The sequence below is a fragment of the Phyllopteryx taeniolatus genome, chromosome 13, assembly GCF_024500385.1.
Source record: "Phyllopteryx taeniolatus isolate TA_2022b chromosome 13, UOR_Ptae_1.2, whole genome shotgun sequence".
Classification (NCBI taxonomy): Eukaryota; Metazoa; Chordata; class Actinopteri; order Syngnathiformes; family Syngnathidae; genus Phyllopteryx; species Phyllopteryx taeniolatus.
In genome coordinates this window covers 17,025,926-17,050,059 of record NC_084514.1, presented here as the reverse complement: position 1 = coordinate 17,050,059, position 24,134 = coordinate 17,025,926, and the positions used below count along the sequence as shown (strand labels likewise).

At 41.1% G+C, this 24,134-nt stretch overlaps 1 protein-coding gene across 4 annotated transcripts in view; it reads right to left on the bottom strand.

Annotated features, from left to right (window-relative positions):
- Positions 1-24,134, bottom strand: part of mnat1 (MNAT1 component of CDK activating kinase) — a 67,647-nt gene that overhangs the window by 1,970 nt on the left and 41,543 nt on the right. For 3 of the 4 annotated variants that reach the window (XM_061793669.1, XM_061793673.1, XM_061793670.1), the window contains one exon: positions 21,975-22,096. In XM_061793669.1, the coding sequence (XP_061649653.1) occupies positions 21,975-22,096 (122 nt within the window). Of the gene's footprint in view, positions 1-8,105; positions 14,243-21,974; positions 22,097-24,134 lie in introns of those variants that run through there. The other variant, XM_061793672.1, reaches the window with a different exon arrangement.

Below are 24,134 nucleotides of genomic sequence, written 5' to 3'. Positions count from 1 at the left end.
CAGTGATAAATGTACACTTTTAAAACAAAAACAACTACTGCGTTGGGGTCCACCATTGCTTTACTGATGCATTCCTCCGCTGTCTTTTTAGGCCTCTTTTTCCATTTATGTGTTTTCAGGTAGTTATGTAGACAAACTGCCAAAACAAAACGTTTTTTTTTTTTTTTTTACAGATGCTCTACTGTATTTTTAATTCCAGTTTCACTTGAGGTGTATTGTGTATGGTAATACATATTTTGTTTCATACAATGTTAAAGTACAAATAAAGGCCTCCACCCAATAGACGTGGTATACTCTACAGTTAAGCCCAAAATGATTCATACCGAATGGGTATCTTCTAGCTAGAGATGACAGGGGAATGTTATAAAAGATAGCAAGACGTTTAGTTTTTTTTTTTTTTTTTTTCTTCTTCAAATATCTTTCAACAAAACATTTTGCAATCTTTTCAATGACCTTGCACCATTTCCAATTTGTTTTCCATTTTGGAAATGTCCAAAATTATTCATACAATGTCTCAATAGAGACAGATCCAATATTCTAAATGTTTGGTTGATTAGAATGCCCTACATCAGGGGTGTCAAAGTCATTTTTGTCGCGGGCCACAACGCAGTTATGGTTCCACTTGGAGGGCCGTTCTGGCTGCAAACCCATAGGATTGCCTCATATTACATATACACAAATTAATGGATAATTACTTTTGAAATCAGAAGCCAGTAAAAACTGTTCGTTCAACTACAGTATGAATCAATTGTATTTTAAAAGGGGGGTTGGTAACAAAACAAAATGCTAGCAATATCAACATTTTTAAAAGTGAAGCCGATTTGCAATTTTGGTATTTTAGCAAGAAACACAAAGTCGATGCACACTCTCGCGGGCCACATAAAATGACGTGGCGGGCTGGATCTGGCCCCCGGGCCACCAGTTTGACACCTGTGCTCTACATTGTGCTAGAGGATACCATGGTACTTTTAAATGGAGCAAAAAATATGTATGTATGATATAATGTTTTCGCAAATTTAGAAAATGTCTTTTCATTGTTTAAAACAAACAAAAAAACTAAAGTGTGGGGGGGGAGGGAAACTGGCTATGGTATGAATAACTGTTTACTTAAAGTCATCTCTTCCAATAAATATTATTTGCAGGAAGAAATTATTAAAAATATATAGATTCAATATTCTGACAATGCCTCCTCCCTGATAGAGACCTTACCCCTGATAATAAATCCCCGAGTAAATAACCGGGGAAATGCGTTAAAAAGGGTCTTGTGAGGACAACATGTTGCCTTGTTCAAAATGTAACATTCCCAACACACGCACAGACATGACTCGAGCCCTCATAGGAGTGAGTGACTGTCTGCATGGCCTCTGGTCCTGTGAGTGCAGGAAACTTCAAAGTGAGACAGAAATCAAGAGCCAGACGGCTCTCTGATTTCTGTAGCCATTCAAGCTGCTTTACAGAGTAACCCAACACCTGTGTAATGTAGGTACCGTACGTATGTGTGAGAAAGTACACAGCGAAAAGGTCATAGGTCGATGTCCGCTCTACTTGGTGCATTCATGCAAAGAGCACAGAAACACACTAAGTATCATTGCTAGCACGTACGTAGAGACGCAAATATTTCGTCATACATTGCACGGTGTGACCTCGTGGCCCGCGACTGAGTGCTGAACGTGAGACGAAGGGCAGCGAGGGGATGTCAATGCGCAGAAAGACCACTCATCCGCCACTCGAGGAACAACACACAAGTTCAAAAAGAGGAGGGCCAGTGATTAATAATAACTTCATTAGCTGCGAGCTGCTGTAGTCTGTCCTTCAGAGCACTTGAGGGAGGTCTTCTCAGATGGCTTCCTGCATCCGATGAGTGCTGCCTATTGATTATATTGTGCTGGGCCGTTTTAATGGTGAAAAAAAGTGGGCTATTTACAGCCTGGCTAAGTCTGCTCTTCCTGCTAATCTAATCCCCAAGCTAATCATGTGGTCATTCCTTCCAAGAAAGCTGAGAGCTCTGTGTAACTTTATACCGGCCTGCGCCTAAGGAGAGAGCAAGAGAGCAGAAAGAGAACATGGAACGGTATACGTGAGTGTGTGAGCGAGGGTTTAGGAAGAAGAAGGGGGGGGGGGGGCTATGTGTTAAAATCACCTTTGGGTATCATCATGACAAAGCTCTTCTCTTAAACCAACCCCGGTGGCCTCTGCTCACCCCTTACGCCCCACGTTAGTTCAGTTCTGCTCCATTAAGTCAGCGGCTCTATCTCCCAGTGAGCTCCAACAGCATCCAAGTGCGTGTACACAAACCAGCACGAGACATTCACTATCCCTGACCAATCAGGAGCATTTGGCTGGGAATTGCTTATTGTCATGAAGTGAGACAGGAAATAGTAGACCAGATACGGTGAAACACATAAAATACAAAAACAGTTTCCAAGAACCCATTCAGATTTGGATAAAGGTCGCCTGCTAACTACCAAACAAAGTTGAAGAAACCCAAACTTATTTTTCCCCACTTTTGTGAACAATCCTGCCTTGGCAGAGGTCCAATACAATAGTCTGCTTTTACAAAAGGTCAAAATGCTCCGTTTCGATTGGCACTCTCAGAGAGCTCTACATTAATGACATATTATTGTGGTTGTAGTTTGAGGTGGTGTTGAATTGTACTGCATCATATTGTTCCTAATCTCTTTTACTCTCTCATGTAATTAAGGTAACCAAAATATTTCACAAATCCCTTATGATGATATGTTACAGTTCTACACTGCAAAACTCCAACCACAATAAATGTTTTTTTAAATGTTACATTAATATGCATCTTATACAGTGGGGCAAACAAATATTTCGTCATCCACCAATTGTGCAAGTTCTCCCCTGTAATTTCACCATCGATTTTTATACCTCACCCAAGAGAGACAAAATGAGGGGGAAAAAAATCCAGGAAATCACATTGTATGATTTTGAAAGAATTTATTAGCAAATGATGGTGGAAAATAAGTATTTGGTCAACAAGAAAAGTTCATCTCAATACTTTGTTATATACCCTTTGTTGGCATTGACAGAGGTCAAACGTTTTCTGTAAGTCTTCACACACATACAGTTACTTTCCACTTCAATGCCATTTGCAGTTACTTTTAGGCAGTTGTCATACTTCTTGTTTTTCACTTTTGATTTCTGTCTTTGTAATATGTCGCTACCGCCCTTTATTTCTACCACGACTAGTAGGTGCTCATGCTACGAAAAGTACAGCCAAAAATGGCAACACTTTTACACGTTTTACATGAATACTGCTAATTACTTGGGAAACACCCAAGTGAAAATTAATGCCCATAACCGAAAGCCAAAAATGAGGGACCCAGAGGCCGAAAACCGAATCGTCAAAAGAGATTATTATGTCAGTTATTAGTAAAATTGCATTTATGGTTATGACTGCAGAGCTGCCAACCTATAGAAATTCACTTGCAGAACAAATTATCTGAATTTCCATATTTTTTAAAACTATGGCAAGAACATTACCGCGAGACAGTTATTGCAGTATATTATGTAATAAGATAAGAATAATTCTGCATACTGTTCATTGCACAACGTAGTGATTATTCTATGATTGTAAAAAAAATAAAAATAAAATGGCTTCAATATTTGTTATTTGAATGTGTATATAGCGTCAACCTTGTAATGGCGGACGCAGTTGCAGGCTGAATGAAAAGTCCCATCGTCAAAAATATCTGTCTATGGATTAATGAGCCTTTACTCATTTTTTTTCAACCGCAGTAAAAAAAAAAAAAGCAAGTCTACTGAATCATATTAATCTCATCTCAAAAATCCAAATTAAAACTCAGCACTCTATTTTGTAAACAAACAAATAACCTTGCTGATAGATTAAATTGGATAGTGAATGCACGGAGGACAATAGTCTATTTTTGTAATTCCTTTATCCACTATTGCTACTGAAACAACGCAAATTTCCCCATTGTGGGACTACTAAAAGTTATCTTATACTATAAGCACTTATTATATAATATACTTTTAACCTTATAGGCCCCAGTTCACAGGTGCGGCACTAATTCGTTTCCGGTTCCCAAATGCTCTGTGGACGTGTAGCAGTATTGTGTATTATTTTCTCGACAACTTATTAATTTGCCTGCTATTTTGCTGTTCAAAGTTGGTTACTCTCCCCTACAACACGGTTCCAGCCTGACCTATGTGACAAGTGTACTGAATCAGCCAATCATTGATTTCATTGTGTCGTGACTATGTCATATTGGCTTAGCAATTAGCATAGCTTCTATGTCGTCCTCCCTTTGTGATAATGACACTTGTCAGAAGTGTAGCTTATTTGCTGCCATGGAGGCAATAAAGTGACTTGTGCTGTGTTGGCAGCGGATGCGAAGCGAACTTTCGGCCCCGCGGCTCCACATTGTGTTTCGCCACTTTAGTGTACACAACTGCGCACTGGCTGTGTTTTTCTTTTTTTTTTTTTTTTTTGATCTCGTCATTACAACATCCTGTTGAGGCCGCGTTGCTGCTCCGACAAAAGTCTTATGGCCAAAAACCAAAAATGCACTTTTGTACCATTTTCAGCGACCGACTTTTTTTCTGCATTCCTACTAATCACCATAACGTTATTATTGCTGATACAAAGAATGAAGTACACACTGCTTCCTCATCTCAGCTGCTCTCTTTCTCCTTCTGCCTACTCTCCCTCTCGAGACTCTATCGTGCTTTCTCAGGCAGATAGCTGCTCCACAGTGTCTCAAATCTGTTCTAGGTTTCTTCCTAAGAGGGAGTTTTCCTTTCCCACCGTTGCGAAGTCTGGGGTTTCAGTTGGTGAGAAGAGTACAGTCGTTGTGAATCGGTGCTATATAAATAACATTGAATTAAATTGAATATGTCTAAGCTTAGGCAGCGGTATTTGTGCTTTTTGATTGCTCTTGATTCTCTCAGTGGGGAAGATGCTGGCGGGTTGCGACACCCGCTGTGGCTTAAACTGGTGCAACTGTGCACTGTTTCATGTCAAATTCAAATATGTCAAGACTATACCAATTACCAAATGTACTCCAACAAATATTGAAATGCAGAGTGTTTTAAACAGTACAAGTCGCTAAAAATGAAACGGCAACATGCGTTCTAAGCAACACTACCAACAGCTACACCCTCACGTGTCTGTCCACAAGCCCCTCTCCGCAGCCTCGCACCTCACCGCCCACCTCCACCCCCTCGTTTCTCCCTGAAGACCGGACTTGCTCTTTGGTCACAGGGCCCTGAAACCCAAGCCGTTTCGCTCGGTAACATCTTTCACTCTCTCTGCCCCACTGGAGCATTAGCTGCAACTTGATAGGAGTCTTTTCAAAGCCTCGTATTATTGTGTAAATATGGGTCACTTTGGACTGCTCCATTGTGTCGCTTAGGGGGAACGGGACAGGGCGAGTGCAGGTGATGAAGACAGCGTAATGACACGGTGTGCGTGTCAGACGGCAATCAAAACCACAAAACATGCCAGGGGTTTTCCACTTGCATGCATAATGACAGAAAGGTTTGTGATATGTGTCTCTTTGCAATACATATTTGGAATCATTTACGTTGAGTATCTAGATTAAAATCAGCAACGCTAAAAACAATCCGCTTCTTCCATTTTAGGTCTGGAGTCCTGGATACCTGTGCCTGCTGTCACTAACAACAGTCAGAAATTTCCCTGAACGATTTCTCAATTTCCACTGCTTGGAAAACACCACAGAGCCACATCCCTCATTTCAAATGAAAAGAAAAGTAGTGAAGTGTCATTTGCAGCTTAGAATGTGTGCGTCCTCGTTAGGTTTTGGACCCATAGTGGAACCAAGGTGGCTTCTGGAGTCAAAGAAAAAAGGGGAATCTGGAGGGGGAACGAACGATACCAGACATTGGGTCCCTTGTCTAGACTCTTCGGATTGACTTGAATTGGATTAAGAAAGCTTGATGGAAAAGAAAAGAGGCAGCCCATAAGAAATATGCTGTGCTGGTTATTTCAGCAGGCAGACACTTAATCAACACACTAACCACAGAGCAGACTCACATAGACGACGACGCAATCAAAGCCCCTTCCAACAAAACCCTCACTGTCAAAGCAGTTTGTTTGTCTGCTGTCATATATGACAACATTCCTATTTGTTTTAAAGCACATTCAGTTTTTGTGATCGTGAGACAATCCACTTTATGAAAGAACATCATGCAACATCCAAACCCCCCTTTCAAGTCTTAGCGGTGACTTGAGCACCCTTCGGCTTTCGCAATGCACTCACTGATCCGCGGTCACCTCTTATTTGTATGACAAAGGAGAGGGAGGCGCTTTTAGTTGCGTTCCCTCATCAACAACATGATTCATGAGCCAAACAGAATGAGGTGACTTTGGGGCAAAAACGTTGTCTTTCAAAGGTGCAACGGCAAATCCTGGCCTACATGAGAACTACTTTAATGTAAAATTGGGGATGTTTATTTCAGACTGGTGCGTTGATGTGTGCACAAAGAGCGCAGCTGACAAACACAGGACACAGAAGGAGCGCCATATTTGTCAAAAGCCATGAGTGTGCTGGATGGCAAAGGTGCCCGGAAGTCTTCCTTTAGCGCACAGCTCCGACTGTGGTTGAGGATTCCTGGCCTGGGAAGGATGGTAGGGGGGGGCGGGGGGCATTGCGCAGAGCCACACACCTGCCAGATGATTTGTCAGTATAGAGGGGTCAGCACTCAGCTGTCACCCCCTAATCACACATCCTACCCCTTAAGACTACCCTTGCCAAAACCTACTCTCCCAAAAACACCCCCTCCCTGCATTCCTCCAGCAGCTCCGATTTCACTCACAGTACGGTTGCCCCATCTGCCCCTCCTTTCCACCACTCTACCCCCAGAGAAAATGTACCAGTGTGGAAGATGCAGCACACTGAGTACATTGTGTGTACGGGCGGTGTGCACTTGTGCTCTCGTGCGCGGGTTACACAATTCATGTTTGTCTAAGGGTGAAGCTGTTTCTTTTTGAGACCAATGGCAAATACAGCAGAGCACATTATAGGAATTGGGCCACAGTGCAGTCCAAAAAAACCCCTGCAGACAAGGCAAACACTCTCACAGGTATACTATATCTGTCAACAGCAGCCTTTCAGCGCCACAGGTCAAAGGCCATACGCTTTTCCATTAAATCCAGCTTCCTCTGGGATGCGGCAGCGTGTGAGAAGGACCCTGTGCTATTAGCCTACCCACTGTCCACCAGATTAGTTCAACTTGTGAATGAGTTAAGGGGACTTGGTGCGGTTACATCACCTCTTATCGCTTATCAAGAGTCTTATCATCGCCACTGACAGACTAAGGCTGCTTTCCTGAAGGAGGAGTGGCGGAAACTATCACTAACACTTAGTTAAAAGCAACATGTTTAGAGTGTTAACAGATGCTCTGCTTGATACTTGTAATTGACACCCATCCAATATATGGAGGGTGAGTGAGAATCTGTAAGTTGCCCTACAGTCTGAAGCTTTAATGATAATGTCTAAGCGCGATTGTTGTCTCTTACAGACAGCCCCTATGATAAAGGCCAATTGTTTTGCATGTGCCTGTGCCTGTGACTGCTTCACTTCCTGACCCAGCCTGCCACCTGTCACCGCTCATCCATGGCACTGTCTTGGTCTTGCACGTCCCGATTATAACCTGATGGGGTCAGTAGAGGCTGGCTAACTAGGACAGGCTTTATTTCAAAGCACAGCCGAGGTGCTTAGAGGGACATCACACACCCTGTGAGCTACTTGATACAGAGCGCCTATTTCTTTCGTCTGCAGAGCTGCCACTTGATAACCCCAGCGCCGCCCCGAAAAGCTTACAGGAAGGCGGGAGGGCATCCAGTGGACTGCGGAGGGAGAAGAATGACGTGACATCAGTGTCGTCATTAACCAAATGCAGCTGTAAACAATGGAAGGACATATGCTGTTCTGGGAATGGCTGCTAGCCCTAGGCACACCCATATACGCCTGCAAAGGTACCTTGACAGTTAGATGTAACATTCTGGGAATAGAGCACCTATACACAGAGGAAGAATAGAGTTTTCCCGAGAAGAGGGGGGTATCAATTACAAATCACCTGAAGCACTGGGGGGGGGGGGGGGGGGGGTTAGGCAAGGTGGATTTCAATAAAACGAGAAGAAAGAGTGGAGGCAAAAATTACAAGAAACAAGGGCCTCAAAATGCATACATCATACAGGTGGTGTGCGCACTTCCTGCCTCTAGGTGCGTGTGGTAAGCTCTACGTTACAGAATTACGTTACGTTACGAGGGTGAAGAGCAGGGGAGAGTTATGTTGAGTGTGCGTGCTCATTAATTATTTGGATAGCCTAACTGGAAGTCAAAAGCAAGCGACCTTCGAGTGAGCAGCTGCTTTCACGAACCTCCACAAATATCATTGTGTTTCCAAATAGTCATGAGACATCACCTCTGCTGGGTACTGGCCTTGCTTGCATTGACTCTTAAGACGCCAATAAACCTGGAGTTCCCTTTATGCTGGAAATGGCTTGAATTGGCTGGCTTCATCTCAGAGGGAGACTGCTAGTCCGTCTGGCGTGTAGCCCGCAGAGGGAAAAACAACAACATTCAAAGTGGTGCTGTTGTAGATAGATCAGAAATGTATCCTTGTCACTTGTGTCATACTTGCTACTATTCAGAAATGACTCACACACACACACAAGTAAAAAGGCTTCTCAACTGCCCCGCACACTTATTTAGACTGGTACTTCAAGAGGATCAATATTTGCACAGATCTATGGGAGGGAAACAATAGTGATGTGGCCTCTACTGGCGCTGTCTGTTAATGGTCTGTTTACTGAGACAGACAGGATAATGGCCTGGGTGGGGGCGGGTGTACAATTCGACGATGGCTGCACTCCATATTGTTTTTGATCTGGTTAGTCACGAGAAATGTCCACACCTACAGGACTACAAAGGCTGAGAATTGTAGCTCGGCTGAAGCCATGTGATGTGCGGTAAGACACTGGTGCTCCGTTGACACGGATGGCTTTGCAAGTCAAATGGCTGCAATCCAGCCTCTTGTTTGACAGCGCCTGTGATCTCTTTTGGCTATGCAAATTGAAATCTGTGACCTCTGTGAGAGCAAAGCCAGGTTTCGAGATAGAAGCGATTCAATGATTGCTGGATCTTGCAACGCAAGAAACCAGCACGTGTACTGACAGTGGAGGAGATATCAGATATCAGAGCAACCGAGTTCAACTTTAAGTCTGACAGTATTTGAGGGGAAAAGCCCCTTTGTTAGGCAAGAACCAAACAAAACAATTTCCCATAAATAGTTGTTCTGGCAACAATGCTGACTATTTTTATTGGCCCAATGAGTATAAAATATGAGCCTTTAAATTATAGTAAAAGTAGATCAAAGATGGCTGCTCTTGAGGGAGTTCAAGTGAGGTCATCCAAACCGGCGCCGTAGCCTTCTGCTCATAACTTAAGCATCAAAGCTGTGTTTGTGCGAGAGAGCGTGACTGGGTGAGGCACACAGTCTCTCCAAGGTGCCATCACTCTGGTCCTGTCAGTCTCAGCACCCTCACGTCCAGAGCGCTGCACCTCAGGTCCACGACTGTCAGCGACCCTTGACCTCCCCACACCTTTCCCAATCACATTATCCCCTCCAGCTTCATCAGGCACATCACATGGATGCGCACCCAGCGGAGATCAGAGAATGTGGGATACATGGGGAAGCCATTCATGTCTGATTTCAGAAATTCCTTTGCATTTTGATGGCAAAAGACAAACATCATGGCTGACTTGGACTTCTGTTCAAGAGTGAGAGGAGAGACCCAGAGGAAGGAAAACAGAAAATCATAAAGCCACAAAAGTCCCTTATGGATGGCTTGTAGTGCTCATGCTAACTCCAAGATCCAAATCCATGATGCCTGACAAGCTATCTGCCAGGAATTGAGGGCTCTGATGGCAACATTCTGGACTACTCCCTCCCAATATTAACAAATGTGCACTTGCGTATCACGTAAACACACAGACATCGTTGGGGCTGCTTAAGCTAAAGAACACAAGTAGGAGTTGAGTATCACGCAGAGACCCATTAACCCCTGGCTCACAACTAGAGCAGGGAGTGGACGTCCTTTAAACACGTTAAACATTGCTAGTCTATGTGTGTACAAGTGATTTATCCTTTACTTGTGTGAGCATGAACGTATGTATGGTCATAACAGTGACGTTCTTATATGTATGTAAAAAATAAATAAATAAAAGGGGTGGGTCACTGACCACTTAGGTAGGCTAGATACTAGGAAAACCACACTGATCTCTCTCTTATGACCTAAAGTGCTTTTTAAAAAAAAATTAAAAAAAATAAAAAAATGAAAACATTTACATTTTTTTCCCCTCATGTACTAAACCACGCAGACAATCTATCATTCAAACTTCACCACTAAACAAACATTCTAGCCAGCAGGCAATGTAGACCAACCAAAATGCTTGAATCAGTTTTCCTTGTCACATCACGTGTGGTCATTTGTTGCTCGTCAGAATGGGGCCTAATAGAGCCCAATAAAATATAGGCATTCACTTGGTAAACTGGGGCAGAGGTCGCAGCTGCCCTACACAGCAGAGAAAGGACAAGTGAAGTCAAAGGAACACAGTCACACACTGATGTGATTGTTTTAAAAACAGCATGCTTATAAAAACTATGACAAGTTTTTAGCCAACTTCTTCTGAAAACGTGTATCCTGTACAGCATACACACATTCATTTTGCAATTGAATTACTCCTATGCTATTTTCATTACGGATGGTCATATTAACCCTATTAACCCATCCAGTCAACCATTTTGTACTGCTTATCCTGTTCAGTGTTGTGGGGATCAAGCAAAAGGCACACTACACCCTGGACTTGTTGCCAGTCAATTAAAGGGTGCACAGAGACAGACAACCATTCATAATCACATTCACACGGTCAGTGAGTGGGACCCGAATCTGCGCGCAAGTCAGGTGAGTGAACCCCTACAGCACAGGTGTCAAATTCAAGGCCCAGGAGCCAAATCTTGGCCGGCACATCATTTTATGTAGCCCGTGAAAGCAAAGCATGCGCATCAACTTCCATGATTCTTGCTCAAATCTGTACCAAAATTTCAAATTGTCATACTGCAAGCATTTTTTTGTTACCAAATCCCTTTTTACAGTAACTTGAACAATGGTTAAATTATTATCATTGACGTCTGATTTCAAAACTAGTTATCCATCAATTTGTAGTAGTATGATGAGGCGATTAAACATTTACGTATAAGGTTTCACAGTCAAAATGACCACCCATATAAACAATGTAGCCTGCAACAAAAATGAGTTTGACACCCCTGCCAAACAGCATCAGTGACTCAGCACACAGGGTTTCCCACATACAGAGCCTTCCCCCCAAAAAATTGAATATCATGGAAAAGTTTATTTATTTCCATAATTCCATTAAACTTTCATAGAACTTTCATCCATTTAACTTTCATAGATTATTGATTCAGGGCCCACAATTTAAACAATTTCAATTATTTATTTGTTTATTTTTTTTTACATAATTTGGGCTTCCAGCTCATAAAACTCACAAAATCAGGAATTCCAAAAAATCTGAATACTGTGAAGAAATAAATGTTTTAAACTGAGTTCCCACACTAATCATCTGCTAAACTCAAAGGGCACTTATACATTTATTTGTGTCGGGCCACCACAGGTGAATTTTGGCTGCCACTAATAGATTTTTTTTTAACGTGGCTAGGAATTAAATTTCATGAAATTACTGCCGAGACAGTAGTAACTCGCGCGATTATCTGCATTGCATGGAGCGGTTCTGCATGTTCGTTGACGCGAATGACGTCTCACTCACACAGGTGAATATTGAAGATTATTTCAAGTGAATCATGAAAAAGCCTCATCCTGAGGAGACATGCCAACATGCTGTATTGTCAACTAGTTCAGAAGCAACAGGTGAGACTCAGCACTTTACAAGGTTGGTCATAATTTATTTTCTCTTATGACTGCACCAAACAATAAACCCACAACTACTGCATTTGACCCAGAGTGGCTCAAAATGCCTCAGTTTTAAGTCATGTGACACAGTACAGTAAATTTAGTAGCTGCATTTTATCTTAAGTTATTAATAACGATTTTTATTTTGGGGGGCGGGGGGGTAATTTTGGAATTTGATTATTGCGCTACATTTTAGGGATGTTTTGCCGACTGTGAAAAATGCACAAGCCTACAGCTAAGAAAGGCCCAGGAAGGGGGGCTTTGTTGAGTTTGGAGCAGAAGTTTACAGAAAAGACGACTTGGAACGGCCAGCATATCCCCACAAGGATCAAGCATCTCTCACACTCACTTTTCAACAATGACTAGGATAAGAGCATCATTTTAATGAGCAAAACAACCTTTCAAACATGTTTCTATGGGTGCAGTTTTGACAGTTTTCTTTTGAATTAATCCTTAGGTGAAAACAGAACTTCGCAATCGCTTACAAAGAGATCACCTGGCCGCCTGCTGCAAAATATCTGCTAATGGGCACGAGCCTGTGGACTTAAATTTAGAAATGCTTTGCAATATTTTTTTAGGAACCTATGCAACATTTCAGTGCTCCAGTGAAGAGTGCAAACTCTGCAAGAAAATGCAACACTCAACCGTATTTCTTCTTTAAGTAAGCAATCATATTTTTATTGAAATTCCCTTTACATTACAGTTTACATTAATTTATTTGTAGTTATTTACATTAGTGATTGTAATTTTTTATTTAACGTCTTATTTTATTCGGTGTTTGTTTAAATAACAATTTATTGTTGTTAAATGTATTTCATTATTAGCAGCATTAAAAGAAAATTACAGTATTCTATTCAAATCCAGCCCACCAACCAGGCCAGGCTACAGGTGCCCACCATCGCAAATAGATTCCAGGCCTGTAGGAAACAATGGCATATTAGACGATCAATTGACTGAATTTATCACTGAGAATGCAGTCCCCTCCAAAAGTACTGGAACTGCAAGATCAGTTCCTTTGTTTTTGTTGTATACTGAAGACATTCGGGTTTCAGATCAAAAGATGAATGTGAGATATAAATTCAGAATTACAGCTTTTATTTTATGGTATTTACATCTAGATGTGTTAAACAACTCAGGACAGAGCAACCTTTTGTTTGAACCCACCCACTTTTCAAGTGAGCAAAAGTATTGGAACATGTGACTGATGGGTGTTTCTAGTTGCTCATGTGTTGCCTTTTAGATTAATTGCTTAAACATTAGATAGTGATTGTTTTTGGCTTTGGATTTCACCTGTGAAAACTGCATTTGTCGTTAAGAAAACATGAAGACCAGACAGCTGTCTATGGGAGAAAAGCAAACCATTTTGAAGCTGAGAGAAGAGGGAAAATCGATCAGAGCTATTGCACAAACATTGGGCATAGCCAATACAACAATTTGTAATGTCCTGAAAAAGAAAGAGACTACTGGTGTACTGCGCAACAGACATCGAACAGGTCGGCCAAGGGTATCAACAGCAGTTGATGACAGAAACATTGTGACAGCTGTGAAGAAACACCCAAAGACAACAGTCAGTGACATCACTGGAAACCTCCACAGGGCAGGGGTGAAGGTATCACAATCCACTGTTCGAAGAAGACTTCGAGTCAAAAAATATAGAGGTCATACCACAAGATGTAAACCACTCATCAGCAAAAAGATCGGAAGGCCAGATTGGATTTTGCAAAGAAGTACAGAGAGCGGCCACGAACGTTTTGGAACAAAGTTTTATGGATGAATGAGACCAAGATTAACCTCTATCAAAGTGATGGAAAGGCCAAAGTATAGAGAAAGAAAGGATCTGCTTATGATCCAAAACACACAAGCTCATCTGTGAAGCATGGTCGAGGTAATGTCATCGCCTTGGCTTGCATGGCTGCTTCAGGAACGGGCTCACTCGTCTTTATTGATGATGTAACTCATGATGGAAGCATCAGAATGAATTCTGAAGTCTACAAAAACATTTTGTCTGGCAATTTACAGAAAAATGCATCCAAACTAATCAGGAGAAGCTTCAAGACAAGACAAGACAATGACCCAAAACACACTGCCAACACAACAAAGGACTTCATCGGGGGGGGGGGGAAGTGGAAGGTCTTAGACTGGCCAAGTCAATCACCAGACCTTAACTCAATAGAGCATGCATTTTACCTCTTGAAGAGGAGGCTCCAGGGAGAAACATCCAGAGCTGAAAGAGGCTGCAGCAAAGGCCTGGAAAAAGCATTTCAAATGAAAAATGCAACAGTCTGGTGAAGTCAATGGGTCGCAGGCTTGGTGCAGTTATTGCAAGTAAGGGTTATGCCGCCAAATACTAAATGTTATTCACTTCAAGTTAATTTAATAATGTCTGTTTCAATACTTTTGCTCACTTGAAAAGTGGCTGGCTTCAAACAAAAGGTGCTCTGTCCTGAGTTGTTTCACACATCAAGATATAAATACCATGAAATAAAAGCTGGAACTCTGAACTTTTGTCTCATATTCACCTTTTGATCTGAAACCCAAATGTCTTGTATAATGTCAGTATGCAACAAAAAATAAAGGAATTGACCTTGCCGTTCCAATATCTTTGGAAGGGACTAATTTATAGTCGTGGAATAAATTTTGGGATAAAAATGTCTTGAAGCAACTGAAGCAAAATGGAGCACATTGCAGAGGTGCTGTTTACTCAGTTTCAAGTGATTTGTCGTCTAATGAAGAAGCACATGACATCAGCTCAGGTCGTACATCCACGTAGACCTCCACAATGGCACAACTTCTCCGTGAAACAATCTGCATGTCGTACACATAAATAGTATGTTTATATAGGACTTCTCACTGCGAGGATTCACAAACTACATTATTAAAATACAGAGTCAAACATTATACATTTAATCAAACAAATTTTATTTAACAAATCATAACAAGTCTCACTGGAATGCCTGTCTCAACAAATGTGTTTTAAGTACTACTACTACTACTACTACTAATAAGACTGGCATGGAAACAGGACATCAGAACATTCAGAGAGAGGGAGTCTCCCATAAAGTAAGTGAGTTTACCTAGCATTTACCTAGATTTTAGGCTAGCGGTTAGCATGTCAGTATCTCCGCATTACTTCAACTTTATTTACATTTGCTGGACTGTCACTAGTGTTGACATTCACTATTGCAATATTAGTCATTCGAACTGCTCTAAGTGCTAGAGGACTCTGCATCTTTTGCACAATTGTCAAAACAAAAACAAACAAAAAATGCACCAGCATTACCAGACAACTAGCAACCCTTTATTGCTCAGTGACCGTTTTTTTTGTAAATGTCTTTATGTCTCCAAAGTGTTCTCTGTCAATTGACTGTCTGTTGTCGTACTACAGCGGCTCCAACTACCGTAGACAAATTCCTTGTGTGTTTTTTTGGACATACTTGGCAAATAAAGATGATTCTGATTCTGATGGTCATATTTCTCAACAAGAAACAGAAACCTGTAGCTACTTTATTTCATGTACTGTACTATTTTTTGACGAATTTGTTTTACGCCAAGTCGATCACGGAAATGAAAGCCCGACATTTATCCCCATATTTTCAGCACAGCGCTATCTGCTGAATCTGGTGGGACTGTCCCAGAGGACAAATGGGCAAACTAAACCATCCAGGTATTGTGACTGATACTTGTTACAATTAAGGCCCATCTCAGTTTAAACTATGACTTGCAAGTTTTGGTAGGAGAAAGTACACAAAAGGTTCACTTCCTCGTGTAGGGGTGCATCCCCAGGAGAGGAGCCCCAGACTAAACACTGTTCATTCAGCTGCTCTGCATCACATCGAAACAAGCGGCAGATGGCTGAAAAGCACTCCAAACAGAAAACTCACTTTTTCCACCAATTATGCAAAAGCAAGGCAAAGTGGGGGAGGAGGCAAAACCTCTAAATATTATACATGCTGTCTTTTGGCAAGTGCATTGAGCAAATTCTGTCAGAGAAGGATGGGTAATTTCAGGGTGCTCAGAGCCAACACAAACAACTGTTCTGGTGAGGCCTCATTGTCAGCACTTGAGGTTTGAGTCAAATGTTTCAACGCTCTGTAGCCAATTTCTCTTTTCCCTGCCCCCACCATCCCCTATGATTTGTCCTTGTCCAAGAGCTCACTCAGCCTTTCATCACCTACACAGCCGGAGCTTTCAAAAAGTGTTCTTGTGGAAAACAAAGTCAGACCCCAGATGACAATCTACACATGCAAGTTCAAACAAAAACAAAAAAAGAGCGTTCTCCCACGGTCTTCTGTGCTGTACATGAGATCATCTACATGAGACAGACAGCGTCCTCCCACCATCACCATTCATGACTCTAATAGTGGTTATACTGTTGACAACGATGTTGCAAAGACCAGACAAGAAAGACTCAAACCACTTATCGCACGGGATACAAGTTCAAATGGTCACTAAAGAGGTAAAGTTTAAAAAAACAAAAAACACACACAGTTCAAATGAATGTACTTTGAATGTACATTGAAGTATAGCTTAAGTACTACAGCACAGGTGAGTGTCGCAATGATGGGACACATACAGGAAAATGTATTGAACAAAAAAGCAATTATTTATGCAGCATGAGTTTGTGGGTTGAGGGGTAAAACAGAACTGATATTAGATTAGCCAATAAAAACTGGGCTTAAGGGACTACAACAGACTATACTATTTAGTATTATGCTCAAAAAGTCTATACAGTACTGTATTATTATGATATTGACAATGTATAATAAAATTAAATGATAGAAAATTTGGATGGAAACAAGACCTAATCCTTATCACCAACAAAGCATATCCTACCTTTAAATAATATGGAGGTAGATAATCAAGACTGATATTTCCTTTTTGATTAGATATACATTTAACAAACGGGTACATCTGCACAACAATGTATCAAAAATAATCTGCCTTTAGAAAGCTAGCACTCAGTTGTGATTGACACTGTCAGAGCGGTATTAATGTGGTTGTTTGCAGTGGTGTAGAAGTGCTTTGCATCATTCTGTGACCCTCTCATGTGGCTAAATAAAGTAACATAAGAAATAGAAACAGGCAGCCGACTTGATGACTGGTTAACACATCTGCCTCACAGTTCTGAAGTTATCCTTGTGCTAGTGTGGGTTTCCCCCAGGTACTCTAGCTTCCTCCCACATTCCAAAAACATGCATGAAAGGTTAATTGTGGACTAAATTGTCTATAGGTATGAATGTGAATGATTGTTTATATTTGACTGGCGAGTACCCAGTCCAGGTGGCACCCCGCCTCTCGCCCAAAGTCAGCTGGGACAGATTCCAGCTCACCCAAGAACCTAATGAGGACAAATGCTGTAGAAAATAGATGGAGTTGTTGACTTCAAAATGTGTGCTGGTGGTCATCGGCGCTCGGGAGAGGACTTTCATTCAAGGATTGCTTGAGGTATGTTCACGTACTTTTAATACGATACAGCTCACAAGCAGGCAACAAAACGTTATGTAGCTAGTGCTAGCACTAACCGTTTTATGTAAACATGCCGGCGTTCTGTCGAATCATGCTCTAAAGTTTCAGTGTGTGTGAAGTAATTTAATTACAGTAAGTTAGCACTGATTATTTCTGTTATGTTGATTTGACCTGACTGATTAGAATACATGAGCTGACTAGAGCAGTGATTTCCAACCTTTATGGACCGAAGGCACATATTTTACAATTGGAAAATCTCTCGGCACACCAACAAACAAATGTCAAAAACAGTAGATGCACAGTAATTACTGTATGTACTTCCTGCCATCTAATAGAAAATAATGTATTTGTTTTGTCTGTCACTATGCCTCACTGGCATAAATAGAGGGACAAAGATACATTATTTCTTGCAGATCTTTTAAGCAGTTAAGTAAAATTTGATAATAATTTGATCGGCACAGTAGTCGATTGGTTAGAGTGTCTGCCTCACAGTTCTGAGGACCGGGGTTCAAATCCCGGCCCCGCCTCTGTGGCGTTTGCATGTTCTCCCCGTGCCTGCGTAGGTTTTCTCCGGGCACTCCGGTTTCCTCCCACATCCCAAAAACATGCATGGTAGGTTAATTGACGACTCTAGGTGCCCGTAGGTGTGAATGTGTGTGCGAATGGTTTGTTTATATGTGACCTGCGATTGGCTGGCAACCAGTTCAGGGTGTACCCCGCCTCCTGCCCGAAGATAGCTGGGATGGGCTCCAGCACTCCCGCGACCCTTGTGAGGATAAGCGGCTCAGAAAAATGGATGGATGGATGGATGGATGGATGAATTTCCCACGGCACACCTGAAGATCACTCACGGCACACTAATGTGCCACGGCACACCGGTTGGGAATCACTGGACTAGAGAATACTTTTGAAGATACTCAGTATACAGTACACAAGTATGTACAGTAAATGAACAAGTCATTTAAATAGACACATTGCCCCATCTTATGATCAGATCGGTGATCGGTTATCGTTTTTTCTAAACTCGCTGATCGGTCCCAAAATGATGACACGGGAATGAGAAGTAGCACCCCAGTCAGCCATGTATTGACTGGATATCTGTACATGCGTCAACGTCTGGAGGCTGTGAAGCCACCAGGGAGGGTGTGTGCGAGTGCGTGGATGTACTCCAGTCTCCCTTGACGGCTGCATCCAAGACAAATCACCACTGGTGCTGCTGTCACTGCGGGCCTTGACCAAGACAAACAGCCGAGTTTTAAAATAAGTACCTGGTGCCTCACAGCCCTTCCAGCAGATCCATGCTGAAACATACTTGCCTTCACAGGTCACAAGACTGGAGCTGGAGTCCAACACTCCACACAGGAGACTCACTTTTCACCCCCTCAACCCTGTCTGCATTCTTTCCCGCGCACACACATACGCGTATGTGAATATTTACCACACAGCACACCAGTTCCATTATAGCCAAAATGCTGGGAGTGCAATAACAGGGGTGACTCAATGAGTATACCAGGTTGGAGGGTCACTGGCTACGTGCGTGTGCAAGCTTTGACCATCAATGTATATCTGAGCAAGCACGCACAAAACTTCTAACATAAATGAATATGCAAATTGCTCTAAAGTGTGAGCATTATTTCCTTGCTTTTGCTTCACAGTACATTGCATTTTGGGAGTTGTAGTTCATCTGACCAGGCCAGCCTTTGTCGTTGCTGGAGTTCCTCACTCAAGACATTTTTGTCTGTGGCTTTTCCAGCATCGGTCCACCTTCACTGATGCAAAGACACTATTTGTTTCATTTACATATTGATTAGCTTCGCCGAAAGAACCGTTGCCTCAGCATTTCACTGAATACATCATGTAAAAATGAACAAGTGACAGCTATTCTTTTTAGACTCTTCCTCTTTAAACAGAAAGTTTCAGTTTAAGTGGCTGTGTTTCCAGGTAATTGCACAAGTTGAAGTTCATCACAGACTGAAGGGCAACAAAAATAAAATACGCTGAAAGATGCACATCTCAGTCAAATGAAGGTTACTGTCAGGATGAAGCAGTATTGAACATGTTCCACACCCCCACTTCCCCCCAAAATATGGCTTTGTTTTGCTCCTGTCACCCAATAAAAACAGGCCGTTCTCACTATGTGGGCGGGTTTTAGTAGCTGCCCGTTGCAGTGCAGACGGCCGGGCGCTAGAATTGACTGATGAATGACTTGCATTTGGTGAGGACTGGACCAGTGGCGTCTTGGATTGATTGGCCCAAAAGGGGCTGTTAAGAGGGGGGTGCACTTCCTGTGTGTGTGTGCTAATGGACGCTCTTGCAGAGAAACTGTGGTGGCTTGTGGGAGCGCTATGGTGGTACTCTTCTTTGCTAATTTGCTTTCAGTCCTGCCGTTAATCAGAAATGCTTCCAAGCTACCTTCACCAAAAGCAGCAATGTGCATACCTCTATAGCAAATTAATACTTTGAATTTATGTAACGTGGACTGTATGAACAAAACATTTAAATATTTAACAGCCATTCGGACAGAACACGAAATGAAAATAATCATGTCCAAGTAGTGACTTGAAATAATTCCACAATTTGTGTGACTGAATTAATAATTTTGTACAAAAGCAGCACACATTCATGACCGCAATTTCTCGTGTACAATGCGCACCCATGTATAATACGCACCCCCAAAGTTTACCTCAAATTTCTGGAAAACCCTTCTACCTATGTATAATTCATTTTTACAATGCATGATTTTGTTTCTACCCATATGATCAAAACGAAGTATTATCTGTATTATGTTAGTTTCTTAGTCTCTCATTCAACTGGGTGAGTGAAACAAAATAAAATAGTTAAAACAGTTAAAATAACTTTTAACAATGATATATTTAACTTTTAGCTGAAACAATTAATTAATGTTTAATTAATTAAGTCAATTGGGTTAGTTCCACACACATTGCCTTTTAGTTCATAGGTTTGATATTGATACTGGTTATAAAGAACCTCGCGTCTATGCTGCAGGCTGCTAAAAAAATTAATGTTCATAATTTGGACACGCTTTACTTAAACCATGCAAACATTTTTGACCCAGCCCCCTAAAAGAATCAGAATCGAGAATCGTTTATAATCGGAATCGAACTAAGGAATCGGAATCGCTCAAATTCAAACGATGCCCAACCCTAAACATAACCATAAAGAAATGAATGATGGTTGTTGTTCAGTCAGCAGTCGTATTTAAAAACACAATATTTCATAAATTCTGCCAGGGTATGTAAACTGTACATATATGCAGTCTTACGTACCTGTCATATTGGAATGAAAGTGTAGGCTACACCTTTTTCATAACCTATAGGTGGCGGTGGCATATTAGAATGAAAGTGTACACCTCTCTCATAACCTCTATGTGGCGGTGGCATATTGGAATGAAAGTGTAGAGCTTTTTCATAATCTCTAGATCAGTGATTCCCAACCAGTGTGTCGTGGCACATTAGTGTGCCGTGGGAAATTATCAAATTTTACTTAATTGCTCAAAAAAATATTTATTTACAAGAAAAAAATTATTTTTGTTCATCTAATTATGCCAGTGAGGCATAGTGACAGACAGAACAAATAAATGCTCTTCTTTTAATGTCAGGAAGTACATACAGTAATTAATGTATCCACCTTTTGTGACATTTTTGTTTGTTGGTGTGCCATGAGATTTTTCAATTGTAAAATAAGTGTCTTGGCTCCATAAAGGTTGAAAATCACTGCTCTAGATGGCGGCATACATTTATAAAATGTGAAAGTTTTTTTCCATTTTCCCCTATACGGATGTACAGAGGTGGGTAGAGTAGCCAAATATTGTACTCAAGTTGGAGTACTGTAACTTTAGAATAATATGACAAGTAAAAAGTAGTCATCAAAAATGTTTTTTAAATGAGCCATTTTGATTGGCTCGCAAAGGCTACGTGGCTGCCTTGTGTCGTCTGATTGGCACAACGGGCACCCTCTGTGAAAGTCAAATATAGAGTCTAACAATAGACGCGCACAGGCAGGAATGGAAAAATAAAAGTAACGAACGGGATGTCGATCATTGTAACGGAGTAAAAGTATTGATCCTTCTTCACATAAATACTCAAGTAAAAGTAAAAAGTATGCTGCATTTAAAGTACTCTGACAAGTACAGTTTATGGAAAATGTTACTTGAGTAAATGTAGCTCGTTACTACCCACATCTGCCTAAGTATAATGAGCACTATTGACTGTTGAAAATTTTTTGGGGGAAAACATTTGCATTACACAAAACATTACGGTATTTGCCTACCTATAACCCAACCATTGCAAAGACTTTCTTTATGTATACTTAACCACTCAATATATACAAAAATTAAGTGTTGTGCAGATTAAAGCCAATTTATCAATCAAAGCACTATTTAATTTCAATTCAACATTACCTTATGTTTTCCTTGTGTTTTACTATTTTTTTTAAACTTTGACTGCTATTTATGGAACTGAAAACGGTTTGCGTGTGTAAAAAAAACGTTTACCCGAGTCTTCCCAGCTGCTCCAGTTCTGGCACCGGTGGTCCAAAGGTTTCAATCTGAAGTGGCCTGTAGTGGTAAAGGGCTTCTTCTAACTTGGGTACAGCTTGTAGAGATACAGTCTGACGCTGAAAAGGGAGTTGGGGGTGGAAAAAGCAAGACAGTGAGAGAAAGACAAATAATCTTGAAGAATGGACAATAATCATCATTGGTACGCAGCAGAAACTACGTCACAGTCACAGAAGAAAAAAAACTAAAAGGCTTGTGGTTAATCAAAGCACAGCATTAAAAAATTCCTGACGGACTGGTTTAGATAAAGAGTTTTGCCTGCCAACCTTTGTACTGTTTTTGATTTGATGACTTTTTTTCTTCTTACTCATTACGGTTTGGGAACCTGAACATGAAATGGTCATAAACAAGGAGTTTGGTTGATTTTGATATAATGTTCTGTTTTGATTGACACTGTCAAAGAGGTATCAATTTACCGTCAAAGAGGTAGTCATTTAATAATATGTTTCTTATTGTGGTTGCAATGGTGCAGTACTGCACTGTATCATGCTGAGAGTCACCAGTTTTCCACTCCACAATACCAACATGACTCTACTAGTTTCTGTTTGGCGCAGTCTTAAAAAAAAATTATACTGGGAAACCACGCCACGTTAAATGCATTGGGCGGAACGGGACGTGCTCAAGAACAACAACAATGGAGAAGAACGAGGGTCGCTGTATTTATATCTCAGCATGTGGCTACTGGCCACGAGACAAACTGAAGACAGCAAGAAGATAGGCCGCTGCAGCAAAGACTGCGGAGTATCATTCCACAGCAGGCACAGCAAAGGGGTATCATGAGCATAGTAGTTTTTTGGTGTTTTTTTTTTTTGTCATTTCTAGTCACATATCCTAAAATATTACAATAGTACAGTAATATGATGAATCTGTTTGAGTGACCACATGTGGTTTAAATCGCAGCTAATAAAGTACTAAAAAAATAATACCTCATAGCGCCTGGTAGCATGTCATTTTGCAAATGAAAATGCGCTCATAGTCAGTAGAGCCGAGTACCGTCATTTCTCGTGTATAATATACATAGGTATAAGAGAAAATGAAAAAAAACTTCCCCGCCTATGTGGAGTTTGCATCTTCTCCCCGTGCCTGCGTGGGTTTTCTCCGAGCACTCCGGTTTCCTCCCACATCACAAAAACATGCATGCTAGGTTAATTGACAACTCTAAATTGCCCGTAGGTGTGAATGTGAGTGTGAATGGTTGTTTGTTTGTATGTGCCCTGCGATTGGCTGGCAACCAGTTCAGGGTTTACCCCGCCTCCTGCCCGATGATAACTGGGATAGGCTCCAGCATGCCCACGACCCTAGTGAGGAGAAGCGGCTCAGAAAATGGATAGATGAATGAAAAAAAACGTTCACATTTTATAAATGCCGCCATCTAGAGGTTATGAAAAAGCTGTACACTTTCATTCCAATATGCCACCGCACCCTAGAGGTTATGAAAAAGGTGTGAAATTTCATTCTAGTATGCCACCGCCACCTACAGGTTATGAAGGGTGTAGGCTACACTTTCATTCCAATATGACAGGGGTACATATGACTGTATATATGTACAGTTGTACGCATAAGTTTGCATACCCAGGCAGAATTTGTGAAAAAAAAAATTGTTATTTATTTTTTTAATTTATTTTTTATTTTTAAATACGACTGATGACTGAACAACAACTATCATTAATTTCTTTGTTTTGTTTAATGATCATCCTTTTCTGAAATGCTTAACAGTTTAATTTGAAACCCATTAAAATAAAATTAAATGTGTTTCGCCTGGTCCTTCATGTTTTCTTTTAAGAATTGTACCCACATCACAAATTCTGCCTGGTAATCTCATTTAGCAAATAAAAGTAGGGCTGTGAATTTCAAAATAAGAGCAAGTAAATAAAAAGAAAGTATTACGTGTTCAAATAAAGTGCTTAACTTCAAAATAATTATTTGAAAAAAAAACTAACAAAATACAGATAATACTTCATGTTTTGATCATATGGGTAGAAGCAAAATCGTGCATTGTAAAAATGCATTATACATAGGTAGAAGGTTTTTCCAGAATTTTTAGGTCAACTTTGGGGGTGCGTATTATACATGGTGCGCATGATACACAGTTGAACA